Source organism: Phacochoerus africanus, chromosome 14 (genome assembly GCF_016906955.1).
Source record: "Phacochoerus africanus isolate WHEZ1 chromosome 14, ROS_Pafr_v1, whole genome shotgun sequence".
Taxonomy (NCBI): Eukaryota; Metazoa; Chordata; class Mammalia; order Artiodactyla; family Suidae; genus Phacochoerus; species Phacochoerus africanus.
Window position 1 is genome coordinate 4,829,587 of NC_062557.1, and position 25,841 is coordinate 4,855,427.

The 25,841-nt window shown below is 53.4% G+C and overlaps 1 protein-coding gene and 1 long non-coding RNA gene across 4 annotated transcripts; one reads left to right on the forward strand and one right to left on the reverse strand.

The window, feature by feature from the left end:
* Window positions 1–2,341: 2,341 nt before the first annotated feature.
* LOC125114792 (uncharacterized) lies at window positions 2,342–25,702 on the reverse strand. Its single transcript, XR_007131908.1, has 3 exons — window positions 25,653–25,702; window positions 18,044–18,146; window positions 2,342–2,505 (listed from the first exon to the last, which is right to left on the reverse strand). It is a non-coding gene; the product is annotated as an uncharacterized LOC125114792 (long non-coding RNA).
* Window positions 5,926–24,416, forward strand: ST6GALNAC1 (ST6 N-acetylgalactosaminide alpha-2,6-sialyltransferase 1). Of its 3 annotated transcripts, XM_047758288.1 has the most exons (9): window positions 5,926–6,453; window positions 20,839–21,520; window positions 22,120–22,288; window positions 22,395–22,566; window positions 22,764–22,902; window positions 23,144–23,247; window positions 23,426–23,515; window positions 23,601–23,700; window positions 23,969–24,416. In XM_047758288.1, the coding sequence occupies exons 1-9, from the start codon at window positions 6,326–6,328 to the stop codon at window positions 24,158–24,160; spliced, it is 1,776 nt and encodes a 591-aa protein (XP_047614244.1). In that variant the 5' UTR covers window positions 5,926–6,325; the 3' UTR covers window positions 24,161–24,416. The 3 variants fall into 3 exon arrangements, with proteins under 3 accessions (XP_047614244.1, XP_047614243.1, XP_047614245.1); XM_047758287.1 differs by lacking the exon at window positions 5,926–6,453 and having other exon boundaries at window positions 20,630–21,520; XM_047758289.1 differs by lacking the exon at window positions 5,926–6,453 and having other exon boundaries at window positions 20,630–21,520; window positions 23,958–24,022.
* Window positions 25,703–25,841: the final 139 nt, after the last annotated feature.

Genomic DNA, 25,841 nt, shown 5'->3' on the forward strand with positions numbered 1-25,841 from the left:
TCGGGCCATTGTGCAGTTTGGCCGTTAATTCTCAGCCCTTCCTCCCTGGGTCCCGTTGGAAATCTGGGCTGGCAGTGGCCAGGGTAGAGTTCTCTGGCAGGACCCTCATCCTCTGCCTTCCTGGTGCTGCCCTTTGTGTGTCTGTGTCCCACGTCATTCGAGGGGCCTCACTGGCCATGATGGGAACAAGGCGTAGGGAGCCTTTTTGCCCGCGTGTTGGTGAGACATGCCCTCCCTGTGCACTTCCAGTGGCTCCCGTGTCTTCCGTCACACAGCCATACACCAGGTGATACTTGATACCCCAGGGCACCGACACCGAGGAAGCCCTCAATAAAGGCAAATCAAGCGAATGTGCCAGCAAAACTTCGATTTTGTGTCGCGTTTCTTTTAGACGGCACTTGTCACCGTGACCCTGGGCTGAGGCGCACATGTACCTTTCTTTCCATCAGACTAGTTCCTCGGAAAGGAGAAGCAGGACGGCAGATGGTCCCCCGTGCTCTGGGGAAGGGTAAGCTATGACCTTAGAAGACGAACTAGGGCGTGCCCATCGCGGCTCAGCAGTTAGCGAACCCGACGAGCATCCATGAGGACACAGGTTCGATCTCTGGCCTTGCAGTGGGTTCAGGATCCGTTCGTTAGCTGTGGGGCAGGCCGGCAGCTACAGCTTTGATTGGACCCCTAGCCTGGGAACCTCCATAGGCTGTGGGTGTGGCCCTAAAAAGCAAAAAGACAAAAAAAAAAAAGCCGACAAACTAGGCTCTATTGTCGATACTGGAGACTTAAGAGAACAAGAAATACCATAGGGGGGTCCAGAGGCAGCAGAAAAGTCATCACATAAGTCCATCATGGTCTGCCTGGCCTTTCCGGCAGCCCAGAGGGCTCTTAACAGGCCATCTGAGGCAGAATCAGTGCCCAGGACACGCACACCTGGCCAGCGTGACCATCCAGGGGGCAGAACGTTCTGTGTGGAAGGAAGATGAGAATGCCAGCCTAGTAATGAACCCTTGCCTAGGGCACCCCGCATCATCCTTCCTTCCTTAACGACAAAGATTCACGGAGTCAAGTTCTCTATTTTTTCCCCTTTTTACCAAATGACATTATTTTCGCCTTTGTGTGTCTCTGAAACATCTAAGAAAGGGTTATGCCAGCTGACCCTGTTACAAAGAAAAACACTGCGGCTTGAGGCGCCAGGGGCCTTCTCATTCTAGCTGGGCAAACACGCAAGTCTGGCTAAAGGGGAGCACAGGACAGCGTCGCCTTCAGACGCGAAGAGCCCCTCCCTGGACCCCGCACTTTAGAAAGCCCCCTGTCACAGGCATGTAAGACCAATAAGCACCTTGGTCCCTGGTGCCCGCACCTGGCACGGCACGAGCCATGACCGCCAGCGGGTACTTCAGGCCCCCGAAAGCCTCCCCCGCGGCCTTCGCCCTCTGTCTTCATAAAGAAAGGTGACGGGGCCTGGACGCTGTGAGGATCTCTGGGTTCCTCAGAGACAAGCACAGTGTAGGAAAACCATTAAAAGGAAAAGTAACCTCATGATACTTGCAGAAACAAGTGCCGCCAAGAAAAAAAAAAAAAGTTCTACAAGCAGAAAGGAAGCGATCCCCGAGAACGATTTAAATCCACGTAAAAAACCCACAGGAACCCCAGGAAAGGCGAGGAGCGTGTGGCCATAAGGAGAGGCGGTATGCCTACGTATTTACTGCTAGGCCCTCTCTCAACTGATTTCAAAAGCCATCTCATAAAACAGTATCCAGAAAATCATACTCTTGGGCTTATAACGAAGGAATGTGGACATACTTGACAACACAAAGGCAGGCGGTGAGAAGGAAGGTCTACTGGACAAAAGGAAACGACACCGCACAGTAACGCAAATCTACAAGAGCAAATACAGAGAACCAGAGTGATAAATAAGAAGATTAATTTTTTCGCTGCATAAATCTACGTGGGCTCTCTTTTTGCCCCTTTGCGTCTTTCAAATACCTGAGATGAGGCGTTCCCATCGTGGCGCAGCAGAAACGAATTCCACTGGGAAGCGTGAGGTTGCAGGTTCAATCCTTGGGCTCTCGTGGCCTCGCTCAGGGGGTCAAAGATCCAGCTGTGGGGGGGTAGGTCGCAGACGTGGCTCGGATCTGGTGTTGCTGGGGTGTCGGCCAGCAGCTGTAGCTCCTATTAGACCCCGGCCCTGGGACCCTCCATATGCCGAGGGCGGGGCCCTAAAACAACAAAAGACCAAAAAAAAAAACAAACCAAAAAAACCCCTCCCTAAGATTATATAAAACGATGATTATAACAACGTATTGTTGAGTTTGTAACACATAACGACATACATTACGGCAAGACTATCACAAAAAGAGTGAGGAAAGGGAACTAACGCTGTAGGAGGAGGATTTGGTTTCTTACTGGAATGAAGTCAGCGCACATGTCAAGGAGGAGATTCTGAGACATCTGTACTGTAAGCCCCAGAGCAGCTTCAAGTTCTATAGCAGCTACAGTCCTGTTTTCCTATAGGAAAAGAACAAATAGTTTGAAAGTATTAAAAGAATTACAATGGTATGTCAGAAACTATCCAGTTAAGATGAAAGGCGGTAGAAAAGGAGGAACAGAGGAATTAGGAGACATATAAACCTCAAGAAGCAAAGTGGCAGATATAAATCCACCTATCAATGATATCATTAACGTGCAGAGTTTAAAAACCCAATCAAAAGTCAGAAATTGTCAGACTGGATCTTTTTTAAAAAAAGAGCCAGCCGTATGCTATCTACAAGAGACCCACGTTAGATTCAAAGATACAGCTTAGCTGAAAGTAAAAAGATGAAAAAAATTCTAGAAAGCACACAACAACCATAAGAGAGCTGAAATGGCTATAGTAATACCAGACAAATTAAGCTTTAAAATAAAAATGGTTCCTAGAGGTGGGAGTTCCCATCGTGGCGCAGTGCTTAACGAATCCGACTAGGAACCATGAGGTTGCGGGTTCGATTCCTGGCCTTGCTCAGTGGTTAAGGATCTGGCATTGCCATGAGCTGTGGTGTAGGTTGCAGACCTGGCTCGGATCCTGCATTGCTGTGGCTCTGGTGTAGGCCGGCAACTACAGCTCGATTCGACTCCTAGCCTGGGAACCTCCATATGCTGCGGGAGCGGCCCAAGAAATGGCAAAAAGTCCAAAAAAAAAAGAATTCCAATCCTGCGTATATGTATAACCGAATCACTCTGTTGTACAGCAGAAATTATCACATTGTAAATTAACCATACTTCAATAAAACTTTAAAAAATGAAAAAAAAAAATAGCCAATTCCTTCACCTGCAAAAGAAAAAAGAATTCTAATCCTGGAGTGGTCCTAAGGCTTACACATTCTTGAAAACTGTTGTGCTTTGATGGAAGACTATGCATCATTTAGAGGACAGCCCTCCAGGTTGGCCGACGTTGGCTTCCCATCGCCTTGCAGCCACTTTACAGCTGTTGGTAAGCATGCAAATTGTTCCCCAGCTGTGACTTCCCTTCTCCCTCAGGAGAAACCCGTTTGCTCCCATTCGCAATGCATTTCCACAGTCCTCACTCTTCATTAATGTGAGCTTCTCCGTGTCTCTCTCTCTCTCTCTTTTTTTTTTTTTTGTCTTAGGCAGCTCACGGCAATGCCGGATCCTTCACCCACTGAGCGAGGCCAGGGATCGAACCCGCAACCTCATGGTTCCTAGTCAGATGCGTTAACCACTGAGCCACAACAGGAACTCTTCCATGTCTCCCTTGAATCAGTTATTATGTCTGCCTGCTTCGTTCATGAATGGAATAAAATCTTTAACGCATTTTCATGTTTCACATATGTGTGTATGAGAGCCATGATTTTACCTTTTACTGAAAAAAATCTTTTAACAACTCATCTGCCTGTGAGGCCTCACGTATCCTATGGGCTGGTATATAAAGGAGACGAAAGTCAAAAGCCTTCGCTTAAAAAGGAAAGAAAAAGCAGATCCTCCAGAACATGAAAATTGCAATGACATTTGAAAAACTGTTGGCAAGTCAGTCTCCATGAAAGCTTGTAGTCCCTGCCTCTCCTATTCAGCCCAGGTGCACACAGCAGCCTGCGGGGCTGGAAGCTGAGAACCCGAGAACCCGGAAGCTAGACCTCTGAGTGAACTTGCCCTACCAGCTGGCTTCAAGGACTCCCAGTTCAACCTGCTCCTCAGGTGGTGAGAGGCACAGGTTGTGAACAGGAGTTCAGCTGGCACCCAGGAGCTCAGCCAGATCTCCAAGCTCTGTGGAAGCCAGGGCACTGATGGCCAGTGCCTCCGACAGAATGCCAGGTGGGGTGAGAGGCGCTCCATTTGGCAAACCAGGGCTGTGGGTAAGAAAGTCCCTTCCCACCGTGCACGTCATTTGCCTGGCATTGCAAACAGGCACCAGGATATGGGCTAAGGGTTTGTGCCAAGAATGCAGGCGATCACAGGGCAAAGGGTCAGGTAAGGCAGAGTGTGGACGGGTTCCATTCAGGAGATGTTTGTTTCCGTGTCAGTGTGGGAGCACTTACAGGTTAGGTGTGCACAGAGAGGCAGAGAGAGAGACTGAATGGGACTAAGAGAAGGCTGTCTCCGTGTCCCCAGCCCATCCCCTGGAATAGTGCCACGAGTCAGAATGGGGCAGCCTGGGACGACGGCAGCCTCCTCAGTGCTCCTCTCAGCTGCTCAGAACCACCCGAGTACTCTTTTCGTCCTCCCTGGGGAAGGCGCTCGGAGCATTTACAGGCGCACGCCCTGGGTGAAAGCCAAGGACACGGGGTGCAGAATCGGAAGTCGTGCCCTTAGAGGAATGCACTAACAGTGCCACGTGTGAGCGGAGAACCCGGGTCCCAAGTTCTGCAACGCCCTTCTGCTCCGGCTGCGCCCTTCCCGCTGGACTGCTGGAAGGCACCTGCGCGGTCCAACCGCACTGGAAACACCCCCTCCCCCCCGCCCCGCCCTGTATTTTAGGAAGGGCTACTTGGAATTTTTCCAGGTTGCCTCCAACTGATCTGGACATTAGTTCTCTGGGCTGGACCTTTTCCCCAAGTGCTCTGCGTTTTGCTTTGTCTTTCATGTCAAGGCTCAGAGGCACTGCTGTGCAGCGGGTCAGAACACAGTCTGTGGGTCAGTTGGGTCTGGTCCCCCAGCCAGTGGTTGACTCCGTGATCCCAGGCTAGCCGCCCACGCACAGAGGCGCCCTTTCTCCGCTGTAAAATGGGCCGAGAGTGGTGCCGGCTCCTGGAGTGCCTGGAGGGCTGTCTCCGTGCCCGGGAAGCATCCCACAGGACAGGACTCCAGAGGAGCAGGGAAGGCGGCACAAACTGGCTGTACATCCGTGGTTCTCAACGTGACCGCACAGTGAAACCCCCCAGGGAACTCAAAAAATACCCTTGCCTGGGAGTTCCTGCTGTGCGTCAGTGGTAACAAACCCAACCAGTAACCATGAGGATGTGGGTTCGATCCCTGGTCTCGCGCAGCAGGTTAAGGATCCGGCGTTGTCGTGAGCTGTGGTGTAGGTCACAGATGCAGCTCAGATCCTGTGTTGCTGTAGCTGCGGTGTAAGCCGGCAGCTGCAGCTCCGGTTCGACCCCTGGGAACTTCCATGTGCCCCACGTGTGGCCCTAAAAAGCAGAAAAAAAAAAAAATCCCAAAACCAAAAAACACCCTTGCCTGGAAATTCCCATCCTCAGAGATTCTGGTTTGATTGGCCGAGGTGCAGCCTGGGCACCAGGATGTTTGTGAGCTTTCCAGACGATTCTAATAGGCACCTGACACAGAGCTACTGTTCTAAATCCTCAGGAAATGAGACGTCTACAGCTGCCCAGTGGTTTTTCAGGGAAAGGTTGCTGGGGCGGGGGGTGAGGGGTCTGAAACCTGAACGGGTTCCCTCTGTTTTTCTGATAAAACTCATGTGGAGCGTGAGGGCCGTGCAGGGCCCTTCCGGCTCATGTGCTTGTCCAGGGTCCCAGAGGGTCTGGCATCTGATGAAAGGGAGACTCCGGGTCATGTGTGTATGTTTCTCATTAAGTTCTACCTTCAGAAATCAGCTTGGGAGACAAAGCAAGAGAAGGTGAACTTGTTTGAACAGAAGGAGTTTCTCTTCCTTCAAGCTCGCCAGCCAGCCTATAAGCCTTCATAAAGCAGCGAAGGCGGCTCCCTTCCCTGGCCGACTCATTGACGGCATTCACCGGAGTGGCTGGCTGCTGAGATAAAGGGTGTGTACGCACCACACTCCGGCCAGGAGAGCCGAGCAGTTAAACTACTTGCTGTCTCCTTCAAAGCCCTAGGATATGCACACGTTCCCTGCAAGGGCCGACCCACCACAATGAGACCCTGCCCAGGGAGACTGGGTCGCCTGCGCCACGCTGTCCAGTGGCTCCTGCTTTCGGCTGTGCTCATCTTCCTCTTCGCTCTGCCCTCCTTTTTTAAGGGACCCAATACAAAGCCTATCAGGTAAGATGCTGAGCCTTTCCAGGTTCCCCGTAATTGGTTAGAAGACATTGAAAAAATATCGCCCAGGAAGGGCTGGGGACCTCTGAGACGTCGCTGTGTTTACAGGCGGCATCAGGGAGCAGGCGGTTGCAGGAACCCCTGGCAAGGACCTGGGGGACACGGAGGTGGTGTAACGGGGAAACGGAGTGCCATGGAGGTTGCACCCAGAGGAGCTGGAGGCAGGGATTAGAGAGCTATTGGACTGGTCTCCAGAAGGCAGAGGGAGAAAACACAACTATTTTCCCCTCTGGGACCATGAGTAATAAGAGCAGCTTTGGGGTTCGTTTTTACATGCCACTCTCCGTGTCCTAAAGCAAAAGATTTTTCCCATGAATCCCATTAATTTCTAACTCATATGATCCCTGAGACATTTTAAAATGGGAGATTGTTGGAGTTCCTGTCTTGGCGCAGCAGAAACGAATCTGACTAGGAACTATGAGGTTTCGGGTTCGATCTCTGGCCTCGTTCAGTGGGTTAAGGGTCTGGCGTTGCCATGAGCTGTGCTGTAGGTCACAGACGTGGCTCAGATCTGGCGTGGCTGTAGCTGTGGGGTAGGCTGGTGGCCTCAGCTCTGATTAGACCCCTAGCCTGGGAACCTCCATATACTGTGGGTGCGGTCCCCAAAAGACAAAAAATAAGTAAATAAATAAAATGGGAGACTGTTTACCAAGGGAGCCAGCTTAAATTTGGGGCCCCAGGCGAATCCTTCAAAAGGACCTTCTAGACAGTTTTTGTTTTTGGTTTTTGTTTTGGCTGCACATACGGCACATGCAAGTTTGGGGGCCAAGGATCAAACCGGAGCCACAGCAGGCCCGTTTTAGTGACAAGGCCGGATCCTTAACCGGCTGCACCCCAGGAGAACTCCTAGACCATTTTTCTTATAAACACATCCCCGGCAGCGAGAGACCCCTTTCTTTCCAGATTCAGGGTGTTTCAAATGATTCTGTTTCACTATTAGAATCTGACAGGCAAACAGGCTCCCTCGCAAAGGTTAAAAAAATACAGAAAGGCAAAGCAGGCTGTCGGGTTCTCTCCGCTATATCCCATCTCTACCCTCTCTTCAGGGCTGACCCTCCGACGGCTTTGGGGCGTCCGTACTCTTCATGCTACCGTAGCTGGTACGCTATGGCCTGTACTCCATGCCGGGTCCCACTCTCAATGCTTTAGGGGGTGTTAACTCGCCACGGCTTACGAGTGTGCGTACATGGAGACACGCAGAGGTGGAGGGAATGAATCAAGTTCACAGGGCCAGGTCGTCACAGGGCCAAGATTCAAACCCGGGCATTTTGGTTCCATAATCTGGCTCTTTACCTTATGCTAGACAAGCCCTTACAACAGAGAGATATGCAGATAAGTAGATAGACAGGATAGATAGACAGGCAGACAGACAGATAATGGATAGATGAGAGATAGATGGGTGGATGATTGGATGGATGGATGATTGGATAGATAAAGGGACAAATGGTTGGCTGGCTGGCGGGCTGGTTGGATGGATAGATAGGTTGATGGACCGATAAAGAGATATCACACTACACACATTGTTCCACAGGTTGACTTTTTTAAGTCAACACGATATCATGGCCCTTCTTCCATGGTGGCACATAACAGATCTGCCCCCTTCCTTTTCATGGCTGCATAGCACTCCACCGAATGGATATAGTTTATTTAACCAGTCCCTATCGATGGGACCTGTTTTTCACATACCTTTCTGCACTTAAGTAAGCATTTCTGTAGGGAGGTTTCTAGACGTGGGCTTGCCAAGATAATCGATATGTTCACATGAGATGTCAACAGGTACCCAAGTTCTGTCATAGCTCAGTGGGTTAAGAACCTGACATAGTGTCAGTAAGGATACGGGTTCGATCCCTGGCCTTGCTCAGTGGGTTAAGGATCCAGTGTTGCTGAAAGCTGTGGCATAGGTGGTAGACGCAGCTTGGATCTGGCGTTGCTATGGCTGTGGCATAGGCCTGCAGCCACAGCTCCGATTCGACCCCTAGCCCTGGAACTTCCACATGCCTCAGGTGTAGCCCTGAAAAGAAAAAAAAAAATGTCCACAGGTACCATCAAATCATCCTCAGAAAAGGCTCTACGGGCAGGTGTGAGAGTTAACTCTCACCAGCCTCTGGAGCAACACTGGCTATCACTCGTGTTTTTCAAGTTTCATTATCTGATAGGTGAAAGTGCGCTTCTCTTTTTAATTTGCATTTCTTAGGCCACTGGTGCATCTGAGGATCCTCTTAAATTTATAAACCATTTCATTGTATGAAAACACAATGCATCGTTCATCCACTCTCTTATTGACGGACGTTTGGGTTGTTTCCGGTTTCTGGCTACTATGAATAAATCTGCTAAGAACACCGTTGTGTAAATATTTCTATGTAGATGTTTTTATTTCTCTTGGATCAATATCTAGAGGTGAAATTGCTGTGTCATAAGGAAGGTATATGTTTAACTTTAGAAGGCCCTGACATTTCCAAAACAGGTTTGAATTCGTCTATTTCTCCCTTCAGTTTTGTCAGTTCTCGTTTCAGGTCATTTGAAGCTCTGTTATTTGGTGCACACGCATTTCGGATTGTCCTGAGTTTGAAAGGCACTGTCGAGTTATTGACTCTGTCCAGGACTTTAAAGGATAGGAAAAGGGCCACACATGGAGACTTCTCCATAAACTGTTCACACAATCACGTCCCAAAACCACAGAGACAGCGTGTCGTGATGGGAGCGGTCCCTGGAGGGAAGGACTTGGTGTCTGTTGAAGCTTCAAAGAGAAGGTGGAATCTGGGGGACGGGTAGGGCCTGGGTAGGTGTTCAAGGAAAGGCGTGTGGTGAGAAAAGGATTGTCAAGGCAGCCAGCCTGCCTAAGCCCTAAATGAGCTTCCTCTTTGCTGAGCCGGGAGGAAAGGCACCTTAGGGAAGTGAAGGGCTTCCCCGGGGAGCAGAGGAAGGGCATTTAGGAAGGTGGGGCCGAGGGCGGCTGCCGACGGCTTTCAGGCAGGGAGGTGGCCTCGTGAAATTAGTATGGAGCAATGAGCTTGTCAGAAGCGAGCAGGGTGGCCTGGGAGGAGGAAGGAGGCGCCACTGTGGCCTGACCATGACCAGCAGTGGCCACAGGAGCTGGACAGAACCCGAGAGCAGAGTATCCCGACGTGAAGAGACGGACCAGGGAGCCTTCGAAACGCGTGGGGACAGAGGCGGCGGGACCAACCGGAAGACGTGGAAAATCAGGAGCTATTTTGAAGGAGGGGGAGGGAGAAAGAGGAGAGAGTGGCAGGATGTTTTGCGGTTCAGAGACTGGCAAGGGCTCCCCTTCCCTCCCAGAGCTGCCTGGGCAGAGGGCGAGCGTGAGCTCAGGATGGGAAGGGGTGTGAGATGCCCGCCCCACCAGGAGTTCCCCGTGTTTCCGAAGGTCCTTAACACGGCGGCGCTGACGCCCCACGGGCACATGGGGATCATTTTGGAGCTGGAGATGTCCCAGCCCGAGCCGGCGCTCCAGCAGCCTTGCCGAGGGTCATTGCTGAGCTTCCCAATGACTGTCCAGCAGGAGCATTTTTATTCTTTCACAAAAAGGAAGACGATGGGACTCAAAAGGGTGACGGGGCATCCCGCCCAGACACGAAGGAGTAAAACGGCCGTCTGAACACAGGGGATCTGAGCTCCAAACCCCATGCTTCTCCACGACGACGCGCTGACTCTCAGGAGACCCAAAGTCGGAGGGAGGGCGTTCCTGTTGTGGCGCAGTGGTTAACGAACCCGACTAGGAACCATAAGGTTGCGGGTTCGATCCCTGGCCTTGCTCAGTGGGTGAAGGATCCGGCGTTGCCGTGGGCTGTGGTGTAGGTTGCAGACGCAGCTCAGATCTGGCGTGGCTGTGGCTGTGGTGCAGGCCAGTGGCTACAGCTCCGTTGGACCCCTAGCCTGAGAACCTTCATATGCCGTGGGAGTGGCCCTAGAAAAGGCACAAAGACCAAGACCACAAAAAAAAAAAAAAAAATGTCCGAGGGAGGAGAGAGACACGTGCAAACCAGAGACGCAAGTGATATCATCGGTGGGGATAAATGATCTCCATAAAGTCAAACGCGCCAGGCGCTCCGGGAGCAGATGGAAAAGAGCACCTCCGGCCACCGGGGCGGGGGTGAGGAGAACCTGGGGGCGGCTGTGTGCCCTGGGCAGGCAGGGGTGCCGCACACCAAGGAAACGGCGCAGGCAATGGTGCAGAAACGGGAGAAGGCAGGACGCCGTCGGCAGTGGGAGATGGAGGGACGATTCATTTGCCAAACACGGATATGGTGCCCCCCCGTGTGCCAGGCACCGGTCTAGAAAGGTATGATTCTAACCGCGTTATCAAGCCTGAAAGCAGATGCTATCAGCCTCGCCGCCCCCGCCGCCCCACTGATGACCGAGGTTAGTTAGGTCACTTGTCCAAGGTCACCCTCGTCACTCATGTTCAAACCCAAGCAGGTGAGCTCCAAAGCCCCTGCCGCCACCAAGACACCAGGCTGGTGGAGCTCCCTGGTGGCTCAGCGGGTTAAGGATCCGGCATTGTCACGGCTGTGGACTGAGTCGCTGCCATGTTGTGGGTTAGATCTCTAGCCTCGGAACGACTGCCTTTTGCAGGAGAGGCCAAAAAAAAAAAAAAAAAGGCCATCAGGAGGGCATCCCTGTCCCTTTGTCACAGCCTGTGGGGCCCTTCAGATCTACCTTCTTTGTCTCCACTTCCCACTGATTTGACGGGTCCTGGACACTGTGTAGACACAACACAGTGCAAATGCTAGTTGATGAAAGAATGTGTGGCCGTAAATAACTTTATTCTATAGCTATTAAAATTTTGAGTAATGGGCGAATGTCTTGATGAAATAGTATTCCGAGGCTCACATCAAAATAGAGCAGTCCCACGTCTCCTTGCTCCAGGGTCCTGACTCCCAAGGCAACCGTCTCCTCTCTCCCTGCTCTTCCTTTTGGTACCTACTGCATATTTCTGAGTAACATATGCCTACCTGCTAGTCCTTGACTCCTCACTTGAAATGGTTAAGGGCTGTCCATGAATGTGATTCACCCACGGCCTTCAAGCCCGGCCCGCGCCCTTTGCATTTTCACCTCTGGACCCATGAACCCAAAAGGCAGCTGACGGGTGTCTCTAACTTTCGCTGTATGTCATACAGTGTTAGCACCTGACCCAACGCAAGTCACCTGTATTTATATAACAGTATTTTTTGAAATGCCTCTCATACATTGACTTGTTAAAATCCTTACAACAGTTTTATGAGGTGGGTATTAAGATTCTCACTTGATGGGAGCTCTCTTTGCAGCTCAGTGGGTTAAGAACCCAACTAGGAGCCATAAGGATGCAGGTTTGATCCCTGGCCTTGCTCAGTGGACTAAAGGATCTGGCATTGCCGTGAGCTGTGGTGTAGGTTGAAGCTGCAGCTCCGATTTGACCCCTAGTCCGGAAACTTCCATATGCTACAGGTGTGACCATAATAAAAAAAATAATAATAATTTAAAAAAAAGATTCTCACTTGATGGATGAGAAAACAGATGCTGGAAGGCTTCTATGACTTGCCTGAGATGACACAGCTGGCTGGTCAGCTGCTCCGGGCTAGAGCTCAGCAAGGCCACTGTCCACAGGCTGTGCTCCGCTGCCCCTCACTCAAGTGTTAAGAAGTTAGCGTTCTCTCAGACTCAAGTTCAACACGTGGACACACTCAGGGGAGTCCAAAGGGCACGAAGAGTAAGGGACATTTATAACACACCAGATGGCTGCCTCTCATGGCACCCTGCAGGAGACTGCTCCACTTGCTTTCATAGCTCCCTGTGTCCCCAGGAAGGAAGCATGATAAAAACCTGATCCTGGAGTTACTGGACGCTGCCAAGGCCGGGGGACTCTGCAGAACTTCTCAAGAAGCCCTTCTGACCCCAAGGAGAGTGGGGAGCTGCACGAGGGGTTGGGGGGGCTGCCCACTCACTCTACCCCCTCAGCCTTTCCTTGTCTCCTTTCCCTGTAGAAGGCTCTTGGGAGGGGCAGCAGGGGAGGGGAGGAAAGTTATTTTCCCCCCAAGGCCAGGATCTCTAAAATACTAGGATAAAAATGTCACCTGTTCCCAACCCATCCCCTATAGGCCAATAAAAATAATAACAAATTTAAGGCAGTTGGGGGGAAAAAAAAAAGTCACCTAGGAACTTCCCAGGTGGTCTAATGGTTAGGATTTAATGCTTTCACAGATGCACAGCCCGGGTTCAATCCTTGGTCTGGGGACTGAGATCCCGCATCAAGCCGTCACATACCACAGCCGAAAAATAAAAATAAAAAAAGATATGCTGATCAATTACACGTCAATAAAATTTTTTTGAAAAGTTTTTTTTTTTTAATCACTTGAACTTGGGATGATTTTACTGAAACAAATTTTACTCTCAAGTGTGATTATCCTATCAGATAACAGGGCATAAAAATGGACTTGGCTTTAAACAGTCCCGGGTTTCTTGCGCCTGGGCTATGCAGGTCATTTTGTATCTATGATTCTTGACCTTTTCATTTTTTATTTACTTATTTTGCTGCTGCCCTACACCACAGCCACAGCAACGTGGGATCTATACCCTAGCTCATGGCAATGCTGGATTCCCCAACCCACGGAACCTGGCCAGGGATCAAACCCGCATCCTCATGGACACTAGTTGGATTCGCTGCCATTGCACCACAACAGGCATTCCTACCTGTCATTGTTTTGTCATCTTCTTACCTTGGTCCCACCCGCCCCCACCCCGATTTAAGGTCTTCCTGCGTCTCCGAGGGTCTGGGGAGAGCTGTGTGTGTGTGTGAGTTTGTGTAGATACCCGTGGATCCCAGGGAAGGAGGCTGCCCAACTGCTAAACCAGTTTCCCACCTTCTGGCCCACAGTGTGTTCAGCAGGGGAACGGCTTCTCAGGACAAGACTTCCCCGCGGGAAAACTCTGGAAATGAGATCCAGCCACCAAAGCACTTGGGGCTGTGCTTCGTTGTTCTCCCTCTCCCCCTTCTATTATCTATTGTCCCTGCTAGGATTTAACTGGTTAGAACCAAGACTAACAAAAGAGCTGGCCTCGATGTGCAAAAGAATCACGGAGAATAACAACAGAATGTGGATTTCTGCACGTTTCCCCCCCAGCACACCGACAGAATGAAGGCCAAGTACAGCTTTCAGTCGTGGAAGCAACGGGTAGACACATGTACACTTTCAAAGTCAAGTTCTAAAGTGGAAACCATTCATTCGCATGCAAAAATGTTCAGGATTTCCGAGGGGGCACAAACTTCAAAGTTAGAAAAGAAAAGGCAGAACAGCTGGTCTCCATTTCAGATACGACCCGAGACTCTGCAGACCTACGAGGACCCCCAGGGGGTTTTAGAAACTTCAGTCGGGCTGGGCTGAGGGAGGGGAGCAAGGGCTCCCCACCACGGAAGGTGCTCAGCGGGCAGTGAGGACAGACAGGGCCGGGGAGCCAAGAGCCTGCACCCCTTTCCAGGAGAAGCTGGATGAAAGCTGGGGGAGCCGGCTGGGTAACAGGAAGTGAAAAGCAGGCTCCGTAGATAAAGATAAAATGCAGGTGTGGGCAGCAAAGCTTTTGGCAGGGATTGTTGAGAGAGGCTTTTGAGTTCTTTTTTATGTTTCCTGATAAAAACAATCTATTCCTAATGGTTTTATGACTAACCTATAATTGGGGGTGTCACTGCCAAATTTCAGTGTGGACAACCTCTTCCATATGCTGGCCAACGTTCCCCAGTCCTACCTCTGGTTCTGAATTCGTGGGAAAATACTACTGCTCTCTTGCCAGATGTTTCATGGCTTCGGGCAAAACTGAACTTGGAACCTTTTGCCATTTCTTTGCTTCGGGACTCCTCTAGGTCACATGTCCTTAAGAATTGAGAGGGAGGGAGTTCCCATCGTGGCGCAGTGGTTAATGAATCCGACTGGGAACCATGAGGTTGCGGGTTTGGTCCCTGGCCTTGCTCAGTGGGTTAAGGATCCGGCATTGCCGTGAGCTGTGGCGTAGGCTGCAGATGTGGCTCGGATCCCATGTTGCTGTGGCTCTGGCGTAGGCCAGCGGCTGTGGCTCCAATTGGACCCCTAGCCTGGGAACCTCCATATGCCGCGGGTGCAGCCATAGAAAAGGCAAAAAGACAAAAAAAAAGAGAGAGAGAGGGAGGAGGATGCCAGATAAATATTTTGTTGCAGTTTTGTTTCATTTATTAAATAGAGCTGTGTGATCCCTGGCACAGATTTTTTTTTTTTTTTTAGGGCCACAACACACGGAAGTTCCCAGGCTAGGGGTGGGATCAGAGCTGCAACCGCTGGCCTAAGCCACAGCCACAGCCACTCAGGATCCCAGCTGCGTCTGCGACCTACACCACAGCTCACAGCAATGCCGGATGCATAACCCACTGATCAAGGCCAGGGATCAAACCTGCATCCCCATGGATACTAGATGGGTTCGTTACCACTGAGCCCCGACGGGAACTCCCTTTTTTGTTTTTTTCTTTTCTTTTTTTTTTTTTTTTTTTTTTTGCCACACCTGCAGCAAGTGGAAGTTCCAGGGCCAGGGATCAAACCTGCCCCACAGCAGTAATCTGAGTCACAGCAGTGATAATGGAGAGTCCCTAACCACTGGGCCAACAGGGAACTCTGATATATACATTTCCTTAAATGCTGCATTTTATATGTTTACCTCCCCATCGGAATTACAATAGCGAACAGCTGTTTGCCTGGGTGTGCTCCAGGACTGGTTTGCCTGTCCATCTGAACTAAAGGCCCTTTGCAGAAACAAGCGCCCCCCACCCCCAGCCTGGCACAGCGTGTGCTCGTTCAGGAGCACCCAGAGTCCCAGCCAGAGGAAGGCAGGACATTCAGTCTGTGAATGGAGGCCATTTAAGCGCTCAGAACATTCCATATATGATAACAGGGAAAGGCCAAGGTAAACGCATCTCCAGCAATCATAGGTGTGCATAATTATAGGGAGTTGGAATGAAACTTAATTACATAATTTTGCCACTACCTGGGTCACTGCTGCCGCTTCCTGTGCATTTAGGCGTGTCATCCATCACTCGAGCGTTTACAGGTGGAAGAGTCCCTCCTGGAGTCTTCGTACCACGCTTGCTCCCGGGTGGGACCACAGAGGAGGGCTTGTGCCCTTCGGGGCCGACGTGACCACGAGGCAGATGGCCAGCTGTCGGAGCTGTCTGCGGAGCTGTCCGTCAGCCCTGCCTCACCACCTGCCCAGTCCCAGCCACGTTAGGTGCAGTAGCTTGGGAGGCAAACGTGTACAGGCCTCTTGAGATTTGGGGCTGGGAGCGGAAGTGGCCGTGAACGCAGAATCAGAGCTGAGCAGCAAGAGCTGTTTGCCTGATGGAGCTGACACGTGGGCGTCTGCTTTGCCGAACGGCACACGCACGCCTGGAGCCTGGGCTCAGCTGTCTGGTTAAAGGGAAGGCTCACAGGTGAACCTTATCTCCAGGCTCCTGGGACCCAAACTCTTCCACTCGGTAAAGGTGGCACAAATCCATCTGGCTCATTCTGGACTCACTCAGCCTTTCTTCTCTGCACTGAGTGGTATCTTTTCAGGATGAATACTTTGGGGGCGTCGGCCCAGTTGGTGAGCCAGACACCCCCTCTTCCTCTTGAGACATCCCATGCGTGGGATGTCACAGACCGTGTGACCCAGACCCTTGGGCGGGGACAGGGCAGGGACCCCAGTGAGCCAGGATCTCGCCCCTAAAAATGAAAAAGTGGGAGTGAAGAGAGTCACCAGGCCCCACGCAGGTGTTCCGGGGCAGCCCCCCTTCAGCGCCAGGTGAGAGGGAAAGAGACGGACTCGGACAGGGAGGAGCAGAGGCACAACAGAGACGAGGTCGTAAAGGGAGACCCCCGGTCCCAGACCCTCCTAAAGGCTCAACCTCTTCGTGCTCCTGGGTTCCTCCCGACATGTCCCATCCTTATAAATAAATTTCTCGGTTCTTCTTTTTTCTTAGCTAAAAATGAAAACACAGGAGTTCCCCTTGTGGCTCAGCCACTAGGTAGTGTCTGTGAGGATGCGGGTTCGATCCCTGGCCTCGCTCAGTGGGTTAAGGACCCCGTGTTGCCATAAGCTGTGGTGTAGGTCGCAGATGCTGCTCGGATCCATTGCTGCTGTGGCTGTGGGGTAGGCCGGCAGCTGCAGCTCCGATTCGACCCCTAGCCTGGGAACTTCCATAAGCCACGGGTGCGGCCCTAAAACAAAGGAGAGAGAGAAAATAAATAAGAGAATAAGAGATGGCAGGCTTAGAGACTATTGGCTTTTCCAGGCTGGTCCACATCACCGGCCAACCCTGTCCGGTGGCCTTTCTCTCTCCTCTCTGGTCTGAACGGTCTCACGTTCAAGGTACGTCTTCGAGCCATAGAGCAAAGGCAGAGGCACATGCTACTTAGGGCCACAAGATGTGCGTGTGCCCCAGGGAGGAAGGACCCCCGGGAGGTGCAAGGCAAGGATGCACCTGCTAGCCCATTCCCAACAGCCTTCAGAGAACTTAGGGCCTCACTCAGGGTCAAGGGCAGAACGGAGACCCTTCCTTCTGGAGGACCTGAATCAGTGTGCTCCATGGAGCCAAGGAGGGCGGGAAATGGGGCATCCGAGAGTGCTGGCCACAGCGCAGGAGGGAGCAGGGTTAACAGAGGGCATCTGCCTCCTGCGTGCGTGGCCTTGGGCCGGCGCCATTTCTCTCTGGGAATGAAAGGTCTCCTTTGTCTTCTGCCTTTAATAACCATTACTGTACATTCCGTGCGGCCGAGGTCTGAGCCTTACTTACGTTTGTGTTCCTGGGCCCCACCCAGGACCTCTGGGCACCCTGCACAGAGTGGGCATCTAGGAAACAGCCACTGAATGAGATGTTCTTCTCTAAGTATATATTTCAAATTCTACCCCGCGGCGGTTTAAGTGCACTTCCCTTGGGGCTCAGAAAGCCCCTTCTGAAAGCCCTGCTGCGACGCGGCCCGTGGGGGGCTCCCACGGGATGGTCTCTGCCTCCTCGGACTCTGTAATTTTATTTTTTTATTTTTATTTTTTTAAAGTGTTTATTTATTTATTTATTTATTTGTCTTTTTAGCTATTTCTTGGGCCGCTCCCGTGGCATATGGAGGTTCCCAGGCTAGGGGTCGAATTGGAGCTGTAGCCACCAGGCTACGCCAGAGCCACAGCAACTCGGGATCCGAGCCGCGTCTGCGACCTACACCACAGCTCACGGCAATGCCGGATCCTTAACCCACTGAGCAAGGGCAGGGACCGACCCCGCAACCTCATGGTTCCTAGTCGGATTCGTTAACCACTGCGCCACGACGGGAACTCCGGACTCTGTAATTTTAGAAAGAGATGACATGGCCTCCCTGAGCCAAGAGGACCTCCCCAACCTGACCGCTCCGATGACGCGCAGAGTTCTCACGCTGACTCTGTCCCGGGAAGCAGAGCTGGGGTCGGGCTACCCTCCCCGTCCTCCTCGCACCCGCCCATTTCCCGGCAGGCCTCCTCGTGACGACGAGGCAGTTATCTGTGTGCTGACCTGTCGTCTCCGGTGTATCCTGGGCTCCGTCGTGGGGAGGGATGCGTCTGGTGAAGCCCTTCTCGGAATCCCCGGGGACGAGGACCGTGTCGCAGGAATGATGCTACAGGAAAGGATACAGGCGTCAGTGCTGAGTTACGCGGCTGGGAGAAGTCAGAGCTGCAGCCCGAGGAAGGAGAGAGAGGCCAAGCCAAGCAGATCCCTGACTTGCACACGATAAAGCGGGAGAAAGAGAACAGAGACCCTCAGTGAGCGGGGAGGAGGGAAGCTATACTGGCTGTGTATTCCGGCGCGGATGCTGTACACAGGCTGTCGGTTAATGCTCACAGCAGACTCTTCCCAGCAGCTGAAAGCAGCAGCCCATTTCTCAGACAAGAAAACCAAGGGTCGGGTCGGTTAAGGTTTCTTCCGGTCACACTAGCTAATAATTGGAAATACTGGGATCCTCACTCGGCTCTGTCTGGCTGCACATGTTCATGTTCTGTTTCGTAAGCTGTTACGTTTGGCGTAGAAGAAGAATGATGGGAACAAGACAGAGGGAACCTGGGACGAGAGTGACCAAGATGAGTCAGGGAGGCCTAGGAAGCCAGGTGAAGGACACCGGGAAATCCGCCTGAGAGTGGCTGGGCCCCCAGACAGGAATTCCCCCCCAAACTCATCTAGCACGGAGACCCCATCACTAAGTCCAGGCAGAGCTAAAGATCCGGGCTTTTCTCAGCACAACGCCTGGTACTGGTTTGCATAAATGAAACGCGGCTTTTTGACAGCCTCGCATCAAAGTGGAAGATGAAGAGAGAATAAATCCAGTCCCTGGAGCCTGAAACCTTGCCTGCCAGAAGGCAGACCCAGCACCCAGAACCCTTCTTCTCCCACAGCTAAGTAAACACTCTGGAACGGAAATCAGCTCGGGAGCCCCACTCCTTCCTTCAGCCACCCCCACCCCTTCTCCCTCTTGAAATTCTTCCATAGCGCCACCCCCTGGATGACCAGGAAAGTGACAAGGTCTAAATGCCCCAAAGGACCCCTCTGGCCCTGCCTGCCCATGGGAAGGCATCTCCCGCCCCAGCCCCCAGCCCCGCCCCCCTGTCCTGTAATTACCACCCCCCAACACCACGAGTGTCCCTGCGGGACGGAAACGTCCTCCTCCCCACTCCCCGTCCTCCTCGGAGGGAAGCTCCTCCGGGCAACCCTCCTTTGCCTCCACGGTGCCAGGCAGAGCCCCGCCGGCCGTCTGTGCTTCTCACCCATCTGCCTCTGGGGCTGGGGCTGGGGCGGGGGCTGGGACACGCGCCTCTCACCCGCTCGAGCAGCGGTCAGGACATGTGGCAGGCGGGGGAGGAGGCACTCGACAAATATTTGCCGAGCGTGAATATCTTCCCAACAAGCAACCGTTTGCTTTTAAGCAGGGCTGGACCATGACAGGGTCCGAAGTACATCTTTACGGCAGACCTTTCAAACTCAAGGGTGGCAGGTACGGTCTTCACAGGAGTGCGTCGTTCTCATTCCCTTGTGGATAAAGTTACCTTTGGTATCCTTGCTTTATTTTTATTTTTTTGTCTTCTTAGAGCCGCGCCTGTGACATATGGAGGTTCCCAGGCTTGGGGTCGAATGGGAGCTGCAGCTGCCGGCCTACACCACAGCCACAGCCACGCCAGATCTGCGCTGCATCTGTGACCTACACTACAGCTCACAACGCCAGATCCTTAACCCACTGAGCAAGGCCAGGGATGGAACCCGGGTCCTCACGGATACCAGTCAGATTTCTTTCTGCTGAGCCATGATGGGAGCACCCTTTATTTATGTACTTATTTATTTTTAAATGGCCCACTGAATCACACAGATGCTAGGGGGCAGGACTAGGGTCGCACAAACTCAGACTCACAATCGGGAATAGAGCAGACGCTGGGAGCCACGGAGGAGCAACCCCAGAGAGCTGGGGGTGCAGCACAGAGGGGGTGAGCCGTAGAGCTCTGCCCTTAGCAGCCAGTGCCAGCTCCTCAAATACCATACTCCTTCTAAGCGTTCTTTAGTGGTCAGAACCTTAGGTAAGTTGCTTAACACCCATTGCCAACAGTGCATCTTATTTTGTTTTGTTTTAGGGGTTTTTTGGGGGAGTTGTTTGTTTGTTTATTTGCTTTTGTCTTTTTTTAGGGCTACACCTGCAGCATATGGAGGGTCCCAGGTGAGGGATTGAATCGGAGCCATAGCTGCCGGTCTACACCAAGCCACAGCCACAGCAATGCAGGATCCGAGCCGAGTCTGCAACCTACACCACAGCGCACAGTAGCACCAGATCCTTAACCCACTGAGCAAGGCCAGGGATCAAACCTGCATCCTCATGGATAGTTGGGTTCGTTAACCACTAAGCCACGACGGGAACCCCGTTTTAGGATTTTTTTGTCTTTTTCTTTTTAGGGCCGCACCCGCAGCAGATGGAGGTTCCCAGGCGAGGGGTCAGATTGGAGCTGCGGCTGCTGGCCTGCGCCACAGCCACGGCAGCGCCAGATCTGAGCCACATCCATGATCACAGTTTGTGGCAACGCTGGATCCTCAACCCCTGAGCGAGGTCAGGGATCCAACCCGCATCCTCATCGATTCCAGCCGGGTTTGTGACCCACTGAGCCACAACAGGAACCCCGATGCAGCTTGTTTTGCGTGTGGATGGTGACGGCCCTTCCCTCAGCTCTCCTGGAGGCTCCAATGATGTGTCCACCTGAGGCCCAAGAATACCTACGAGCTATGCTTCCAAAGCCCCTACAGCCTTCAGCCTTCACCCAAATCATCTCTGTCCCCAGGCGTCAGCATGCAGAGACCATTAAAGAAAGGTCGCTAGAGCTGCTACAAAAGACTTCGTCCCGGGCAACCCCTACGGCAAGGAGGACGGCCACCCACGTGGAGTCATCGCAGCGGCCCAGCACGCAGGCCACACACCCCAAGGCCACCACCCACGTGGCTGGCAAGGGCAGAGGGGCAGAAGCCAGCGAGGCCAGTGCAGAGGAGCCGAGCAGAGCACCCAGCGCAGCCAGGACAGCAGCACTGGAGACACGGGACAGCAAGGATGCCACTGTGTACATGCCGCCCCTGAGGGGTCACGGCAGCAGGACGACCTCTGGCAAGACAGAGGCACCATCGCTGAAGGCTCAGGACACAAGGATGACCGAAGGACCAGGGGACAAGAACTCGAGGCTGATGGCCCCGAGGACGGTGCCCACAAAGCCTCAGGGCCACTCGAGAGCCACAGCAAGAATGCCCCTTCCAGGCAGTCAGGGGGTGCGGGCCCCAGCGGGAGTCAGACTCAAAGGAGCCACCATAGAGGCTGTCCCACCCAAGAAGAGCACCCAGGCCACCCCGTCCTCGGCCCCTCCGCAGAGCCCCACCACCCAGAGAGCCCAGAAACTGCAGGCCGCCAACTTCAAGTCTGAGCCGCAGTGGGATTTTGAGGAAGAATACAGCCTGGACGTGGGGGGGCTCCAGACAGTGAGTTTTCCCCCTCCCCTTGCCCTGAGCCCCTCCAGGCAGGCAGCAACCCCACCCCACCCCCCCACCCACCCCCGCTCCAGACTCCACTCCTCGTCCCACCCTGCTCTCCCCCACGCTGCTCTCATCCCGGAGTCCTGGGCCAGGCCGCAGGCGAGGGTGAGAGCGAGAAGGGCCTGCTCTGGGTCCCCAGGAGAGTCTCACAGGTAATTCCACGACCCTCCCTCGTCCATCCCTGAGAAAACCAGCCCAGGCCCACAGCCCCAGGAGGGAAGCATTCAGAACATGGATGTTTACACACGTGAGCAACCACACCCTGCATATGGGACACGTAACACATTCGCAGGCCAGTCCAGACCTCTCACACGCATGAAGGTGCATTTGCCTTGAGGGCTAAGAACTACCCATTTCCGGGGCCCCAACCTGGGGTGGGAGGGTTTGCTGGGCGATCGGTGGCGGGAGAGGGCGGAAGGTGTGGAAATAGGACAGACACCCCAGCTTAGAGGCCTGCCTTCTGCCCCTGCCCCCCACCCCCACCCCCAGCCGGGGTCGTGGTCTTCCCAGGCCTCTGCCTGCCTGACCCGTCCTCCTGCCTGTAGACCTGCCCTGACTCGGTGAAGATCAAGGCCTCCAGGTCACCCTGGCTCCAGAAGCTCTTTCTGCCCAACCTCACCCTCTTCCTGGACTCCAGACACTTCAACCTGAGCGAGTGGGTTCGCCTGGAACACTTCGCTCCGCCCTTTGGCTTCATGGAGCTCAATTTCTCCTGTGAGTCCTCACCCCAGGGGCCCGGGAGTGCCCGAGGCCTCGGTGGGGGGGTGGGGGCACAGGCCCCTGCGCTCCCAGGGCTCTGAATGCCCCCCGCCTGTTGCAGTGGTGCAGAAGGTGGTGACACGCTTCCCCCCGGTGCCCCAGCAGCAGCTGCTCCTGGCCGCCCTCCCCAGTGGGAGCTCCCAGTGCATCCGCTGTGCCGTGGTCGGTAACGGAGGCATCCTGAACAATTCCCGCATGGGCCGGGAGATAGACGGCCATGACTACGTGTTCCGGTGAGCTGCCCCCCCCCGCCCGTCCCCGCAGAGGTGGGCTCTCCGAAAGATCTCAGAGGGGTCCTGCGCCTGCACGTGGAAGGCGGGGGCCCTGGGCTCCCCAGAGTCTCCGTAAACAGCTGCTGCCTCCCCGGGTCTCCTTCCTTGCCCGAGCCCTCCACGCGCTCCCTCCTGCACTGCCTTGTCTCTCCGTCCAGGCTGAGTGGAGCTGTCATTAAGGGCTACGAACAGGATGTGGGCACTCGGACGTCCTTCTACGGCTTTACCGCCTTCTCCCTGACCCAGTCACTCCTCATCCTGGGCAGCCGGGGCTTCCGGCACGCACCCCTGGGGAAGGTGAGCAGAGAGGAATGGGCCTGGCCGCATGCAGGCTTCCGGTAAAGGAGGATGCAGGGGAGACGGGGAGACGAGCATCCTGGGTCTGGGGTGGGTACAGGCTCCGTCTCTGCGAGGGGCATGAGCCGGGAAGGGGGGGCCAAGACAGGTCTGAGAAGGGCAGGCAGGCAGTCTGGAGCCAGAGCCAGGCCACCCCACTGAAGGCAGGATGCCTGAACCACACGCTGTCTTTGGCCCTCAGGACGTCCGCTACCTGCACTTCCTGGAAGGCACCCGGGACTATGAGTGGCTGGAAGCACTGCTTCTGAATCAGACCCTGGTGAAAAAGAGCCTTTTCTGGTTCAGGTACCACCGCCCCTCGCCTCACCCCCAGATGAGCTCGTAGAGAGCAAGCTGCTGTGCAGGGTTGGCCAGGTGGGGACCGTCTGAGCCGCCACCTGGAGATGGGGTACCAATCGTGCCCATGACCTTGGCTTGGCCCACACCAGGTGAGGTAAGAAAACTGAGCCCAAATGACCCGCAGGCACAGGCCCCAGGAAGCTTTCCAGGAAGCCTTGCAAATGGACAGATACCTGTTGCTGCACCCGGACCTGCTCCGCTACATGAAGAACAGGTGAGAGGAGGAAGCCCGTGGAAGGGGCCGGGCCCCTCTCATCCTCGCAGCCTCCTGACAGCTGGGGCACTGGGGTGTCTCACAGGTTCCTGAGGTCTAAGACTCTGAACACGGCCCACTGGAGAATATACCGGCCCACCACGGGGGCCCTCCTGCTGCTGACTGCCCTTCAGCTCTGTGACCAGGTGAGGCTCTACTTTGGGAGCAGGAGCACCTGGAGAGGCGGCTCGGGGGTATCGCTGGGCCTGCCCCGCCTGAGAGGATGGCTGGGGTGGGCGGAGTGGCCTGAGTGTGTACCTGCCTGGGTGCAAGCATGCATCCAGGGGGCCTACACCCAGACCCCGGGACGGACCCCGGATAAAGGGACCCCACCTACAGCACACACAGCGTGAGCCTGGGAGAAGGAGCCTGGGAGGCACACCTGCAGGCCTTACTTCTCCAGCGTTCATGCAGGTGAGCGCCTATGGCTTCATCACTGAGGGCCACGAACGCTTCTCCGATCACTACTACGACAAGTCATGGAAACGGACTATCTTTTATATCAACCATGACTTCAATCTGGAGAGAACACTCTGGAAGCGGCTCCATGATGAAGGTATTATCCGGCTGTACCAACGTCCTGGAACTCCCACACCGACCATCTGACTGGAGCCTGGGCCGAGAAGGCCCTTCAGTCACAGCAAGGAGCGTGGGACAGTGGGGCGTGGAGACGCCTGGGCTGTTTCCCAGCGCCTCGACCAGGCTGCGAGTCCCTCCAGACTCCAGGTGGCAGCACAGAGCAGGCGGATGCCCTCAGAATGGTAAAGGACTGACTGAGGCTTTCAAGACCTTCCAGAGTCTGTTCCATGGAGGTGCAGGGGCTCCATTCTTTCTTTTCTTTTTTCTTTTTTTTTTTTTTTTTTAGGGCCGTACCCATAGCATATGGAGGTTCCCAGGCTAGGGGTCCAATCAGAGCTGCAGCTGCCAGTCTACGCCACAGCCACAGCAACACCAGATTCGAGTCATGTCCGCAACCTACACCACAGTTCAGGGCAATGCCGGATCCTTAACCCACGGAGCGAGGCCGGGGATTGAACCTGCGTCCTCATGGATCCTAGTCAGATTTGTTTCCACTGCACCACGACGGGGAACTCCAGGGGTTCCATTCTTGAGATCAAGGAATTTTAACTGAACCTTCCCTGTCCCAAGGCTCCGAAGAAGGAGCCCGAACTTACAGAGACACATAGATTTGGCGTTGACTTCCAGATCTTCTATTTAGCAGCTGTGAAATCTTGAAGGCATTACTTAATTTCACTCTAAATTGTCTAGAGGATGCTTCCAGGGGCTATCTGACTCTAGAAGGGGCGACACCTTTCCTGGTCTTTGAGCTACTTGACAGCTCTCTGGGTTGTAGCAAACTGACAGCGACAAAAAAAGGTTCTTGTCCACGGAGAGGCAAATAAATCTTGTACAGTGAAAAATGACTCCCCTTTGAATAGTGATGGGTTTTCTTCCTCCTAGCAAATTCATTTTGGCATGCCTGATTGCCCATATGTGTGTGTCTGGATTTTGAACCAGTTTTTACCAGTAATTCAATAATTACAAAGTTAAATAAAACTTACGACGTGTGTTCATTTTATGGTTGCCTAAGAGCCGCAATCTTACCCTTTGGAAAAAACCATCCTCTAACCTTTCCTTTTCAAGGGCCACTGTTTTCTAATCTCTAAAATTACCTTTTTTTTTCTTCTTTTAGGGCCGCACCCACAGCATATGGAGGTTCCCAGGCTAGGGGTCGAATGGGAGCTGCAGATGCCAGCCGCAGCCACAGCAACACAGGCTCCAAGCCGAGCCTGTGACCTATGCCACAGCTCATGGCAATGCCGGCTCCTTACTCCACTAGCAAGGCCAGGGATTGAACCTGCATCCTCATGGACACGAGTCAGATTTGTTTCTGCTGAGCCCCGACGGGAACTCCTGTAAAATGACTTTTAGGATATACGTTTCACAAGGACTTTAAAAGTGACCGTATGAAAAAGGCCTGATTCAGCAAGGAGCTTGTTCTCCCTCTTTCATTTGTTTACCCTCCCGTGGACCTGCAGTTTCTCAAACCCCAGGATGAGAATCTGGGCTAAGCCAAAGACATCTCAGTCCACCTTACCTCTTGTGCTCTATCTTCAGGATCTGAACTCCGAAGCCCAGACGAACTCTAGAGGGAGGGAGGAAAAAAAGCGAACTCCCTTTTAGACTGAATGCTCAGGTTTCCAAAGCTAATTAACACCAGTTGGGCCCAATTTACTCCCCTCTGGAGGGTGCAGTACCAGCTCTGGGGGGCAGGTGGCAGCATCTC

Coding starts and splice junctions, on each gene's coding strand:
- ST6GALNAC1 (XM_047758287.1), top strand. CDS start 20,705: ATGGTGACGGCCCTTCCCTCAGCTCTCCTGGAGGCTCCAATGATGTGT. Junction 22,567..22,763: donor GGCCATGACTACGTGTTCCG/GTGAGCTGCCCC, acceptor CTCTCCGTCCAG/GCTGAGTGGAGCTGTCATTA. Junction 23,701..23,968: donor CCCTTCAGCTCTGTGACCAG/GTGAGGCTCTAC, acceptor GCGTTCATGCAG/GTGAGCGCCTATGGCTTCAT.